The sequence below is a fragment of the Pundamilia nyererei genome, unplaced genomic scaffold (genome assembly GCF_000239375.1).
Source record: "Pundamilia nyererei isolate P.nyererei 1_Seehausen unplaced genomic scaffold, PunNye1.0 scaffold00040, whole genome shotgun sequence".
NCBI lineage: Eukaryota > Metazoa > Chordata > Actinopteri > Cichliformes > Cichlidae > Pundamilia > Pundamilia nyererei.
Window position 1 is genome coordinate 112,371 of NW_005187441.1, and position 4,003 is coordinate 116,373.

Below are 4,003 nucleotides of genomic sequence, written 5' to 3' on the forward strand. Positions count from 1 at the left end.
TATATATAATGTATAATAATGATCTCTGCAAAAGCAGGAGCCTGGAAGAAGATCTGGGGCCTAATGCAGCAGGCCTGCCGCTGCTTGACAGCGTCGTCATTATTATTAGTATTATTATTATTAGACCTCATTAGTTTATTAAAATGCTTTCATTAAGAGCCTCTAACATTTCCAACGTTTATTATGGGATTACTGTAGTTTTTGTTTTCTGGCCTCCCTCCTCCTCCTCTTTTTCCTCTCGTGCGTGCTCGCCACGGGAGCGCCGGTGAAACAAACAAAAGATGCTGCTTTGTATGGCACGTGCTCCGGGCGTCACTCACCTGTTACCTAGCAACGGGCACAACAGAAAAGCACCTGTGGCTCTGAATGAGAGGCAAAAAAATGGTGGGGGTGAGCTTTTTAGGGACCATTTAGGTTAAATGTATAATACTTAGCAAAGGATTAAATCTCATAGCGCTGCGGCTAAACGGGAAAGCTAAACACGCAGCTGAAGGCGCTCTGCTTTGTAGTTTTCACTGGCCGTAAGCAGCGGGCTAACACGCTTATATGATGCCTGTGAATCTGTTGTTATTAATTATTAATATTAGTATTATATTCGTACTTGCTTGTGGCGTGAATTTGCCCTGACGGCGTCTTGTTTTTAGAAACACTGATTAAATCAGCCTGTTTGAAGCAAGAGCACGTGCGCAAAAATTACCGGAATTAAACTGTTTGTATGTTGTGTGTTTTCTCGCTCTCTTTCACACACACACACACATAAAAAAAAACAGATGACAGAGGGAGTAATTTTTAGGTCTCGCGCTCCGACGTCACCAGAACCTCGAGCCCCCCCTCCCTGCATGCAAATCACGTCTGCGCTCGAGCCTCTCCATTGGCCGTCTCGCGCTCATTTAGCTGCTGTCAAAGCGCGCGGCCCGGGCACGCTCCGGTAACTTTTCCCCACTACAGCTTCAACCAAAGTAAGCTCAAACAAGCGGTTTCCATTCTTGTCTGCGCTCGTGGATGACAGAGGGGGGAGAAAAAAGAGGAAGAAAAAAAGAGGTGAAAACGGAGGAAGTGCGGGAGCAGGTTTACCTCTGAGCGGATTTCATCCCCTCTCTCTGCTTCTTTCACTCTTCATCCATCTCTCCCTCGGAGGTTTAGCTGCTGCGCGCGCGGGCCAGCCTGAATGTTTCTTCGTGTTTGACTGGTGTCCCACAAAGACGAGGTGAATGTACAGCATCATGATGGAAACGGACTTACATTCCCCCGTAGTGCCCCAGACCAACCCGTCCAACCCGGGGGGACACGCGGGAGGCGGAGGCGGGGGGGCCGGAGGCAAAGTCCCACAGGAGAGGATCAAGAGACCCATGAACGCCTTCATGGTGTGGTCCCGGGGTCAGCGGAGGAAAATGGCACAGGAGAACCCCAAGATGCACAACTCGGAGATCAGCAAGCGGCTCGGCGCCGAGTGGAAAGTGATGACGGAGGCGGAGAAGAGGCCGTTCATCGACGAGGCGAAGCGGCTCCGGGCCATGCACATGAAGGAACACCCGGACTACAAGTACCGGCCGCGGAGAAAGACCAAGACGCTGCTGAAGAAGGACAAATACTCGCTGGCCGGCGGGCTCCTCGGCTCCTCAGCGGCTGTGGGGATGGGCGGCGGGCAGCGGCTGGAGAGCCCCGGAGGGGGGCACGCGGGGCCAAACGCAGGCTACGCCACGCACGTGAACGGCTGGGCCAACGGCGCGTACTCGGGCCAGGTGGCGGCGGCAGCGGCGGCGGCTCACGCCATGATGCAGGAGGCGCAGCTGGCGTACACGCAACACCCGGGCACCGGGGCTCACCCGCACCACCCGCACCATCACCCGCACCACCACCCGCACAACCCGCAGCCCGTGCACAGGTACGACATGAGCGCCTTATCTTACAGCCCCATCTCAAACTCTCAGAGCTACATGAGCGCGTCTCCGCCGGGCTACGGTGGCATCACCGGCTACACCCACCAGCACCAAAGCTCCGGCGTGTCTCCGGTGTCCGGGGCCATCGGCGGCACTTTGGGGTCTCTCGTGAAATCTGAGCCGAGCGTGAGCCCGCCGGTGTCCACCGCGCGCGCACCGCCGCCGTGCCCCACGGGGGACCTGCGGGACATGATCAGCATGTATCTGCCGACCGGTGAGGTGGCGGGGGACTCCTCCGTTCAGAGCAGACTGCACGTGCTCCACCCGCAGCACTACCAGAGCAGCGGCTCCACTCCGGTAAACGGGACGGTTCCTCTGACCCACATTTAAACCCCCCCACATGTCCTGCAAGCACCACAAACCACAACCAAATATTTACACTCTAGATGTGGGCACGAGCTGCTGATGAATTGTAAATTATAGGCGGTTATAGCCATAAAAATGCAATCACTTTGAACAAACTTTTTTTTATCGTTATTATATTTTTTTCTTTCAGTGATGGATTCTTCTGTCTGTCCGAGTTTAAAGGAAAGCGCACACGGTTCACTATCGCTCTCTGGAACAGAGCATGCCAAGTGGTTTTTTTGTTTGTTTGTTTTTTATTTTTTTCACACGATTTAAATTATAATCCGTGAAGTGCTGGTGCGATTTGAAGGTTATTTTTTTCCCGACTTTTCTGTGGAATTAAAGGCACCAGCGGTGTGTTTAAGGGATCCATAAAAGCTGTCCGAAAAATGAGCGGAGGGCGGGAATGGAAGATGTGTTGGAGAAGAAGACTAAGGAGAGAAAAAAAGTTTCTAGGCTGCAGTTTTTAAAAATGATTTCCAGTTTTAATGCTTGTAAACATGTGAGTCAGTCGGTGTAATTTGAATTTTGTTTTTGTTGTTGTAAAATCTTGTAAATTGTGAATAAATAGGCCTACTGAAAACGCTTTTATGCAATTGTACATAATTTATAAAAATGCGCAATTTCTTTTTCTTTTGAGGGAGGGGGCGGGGTTAAAGAGGAAACGAATATGCGCCGACTTTAATAAATTTTAAAGAATTTCTTCTGTCTTGGAGAAAGCTCGTGGTGTGTTTAATGTCTGCATATTTAAACTGCTCTGAGAAGTCCTGGTTATCTACATCGGCTGTATTGTTAGGATATAACGACACATGCTCGTCCTTGTATGGCTGGATTAACGTTAAAGTAGACGGGGAAAAACAAATCTGGTCAAAAAATGCACAAAACAAGAAATAAATAATAATTAATACGTTGCACGCACGCCTGTTTCCTAACCACAGAGGTGACTTTGATAATAGCATGCCTTGAATTAGTCTCGGCGTTTTTAATAGATGATTTCTCCTCTGATAAAAACATGATCAGGTTTTGCTCTTCATTCTGATCGAGCCTTTTTTAAAATGTATTTATGTTTTATTGATACAGTTGAAAAAACGGTATTTACCCGCCATTAAAATCTTAACATCACTCTTTACATTACATGATTACATCATTACTCTTTTCATCATCATTATTAAGATGATAACAGACATCTGAGAACAGATTCAGATTCATTGGTGTAAATGCAGATTTTTTTTAATCGTCTTTGTTGTTTGTTTGTTTATATTTGGGGTTTTCTGCACTAGAATTTTTTTAAAAAAGCATTTAAAATAATAAACACTCAGGTGCTGACAACATAGGATCCTATATTTTGTAATCTGATAATTTATCTGTAAGAGTGCAGTCGATGGTTAAAATATAGACAAAAATTGACTACATTTTTAGCCAAACACTGTCCTAATACTCAAGATTTTTTTTATTTTTTCTTAAATATAATATAAACTGTGCCTTTATTCTTTAATATCTATGTTTAATACTGTCCCTCATGTGATTCGCATCCATAGATAGATACAAAGCTTTATTTTATTTCCATTTTGAGAAATTGTTTCATGTTGTTGTTGTTTATTTTTCAGTATCTCTTACATCCAAATTCTAAAAACACACGTAGGATATGTATTTGAAAAAATTACTCATAAAATAGCCTCAGTGTGTGCGTTTGTGGAAGTCATGGCTAAAATATACCC

The 4,003-nt window shown here is 46.3% G+C and overlaps 1 protein-coding gene across 1 annotated transcript; it reads left to right on the forward strand.

Moving 5' to 3' along the window:
- Positions 1-888: 888 nt before the first annotated feature.
- Positions 889-2,863, forward strand: sox1b (SRY-box transcription factor 1b). The gene has a single exon (XM_005730864.1). The coding sequence runs from the start codon at positions 1,212-1,214 to the stop codon at positions 2,268-2,270; it is 1,059 nt and encodes a 352-aa protein (XP_005730921.1). The 5' UTR covers positions 889-1,211; the 3' UTR covers positions 2,271-2,863.
- Positions 2,864-4,003: the final 1,140 nt, after the last annotated feature.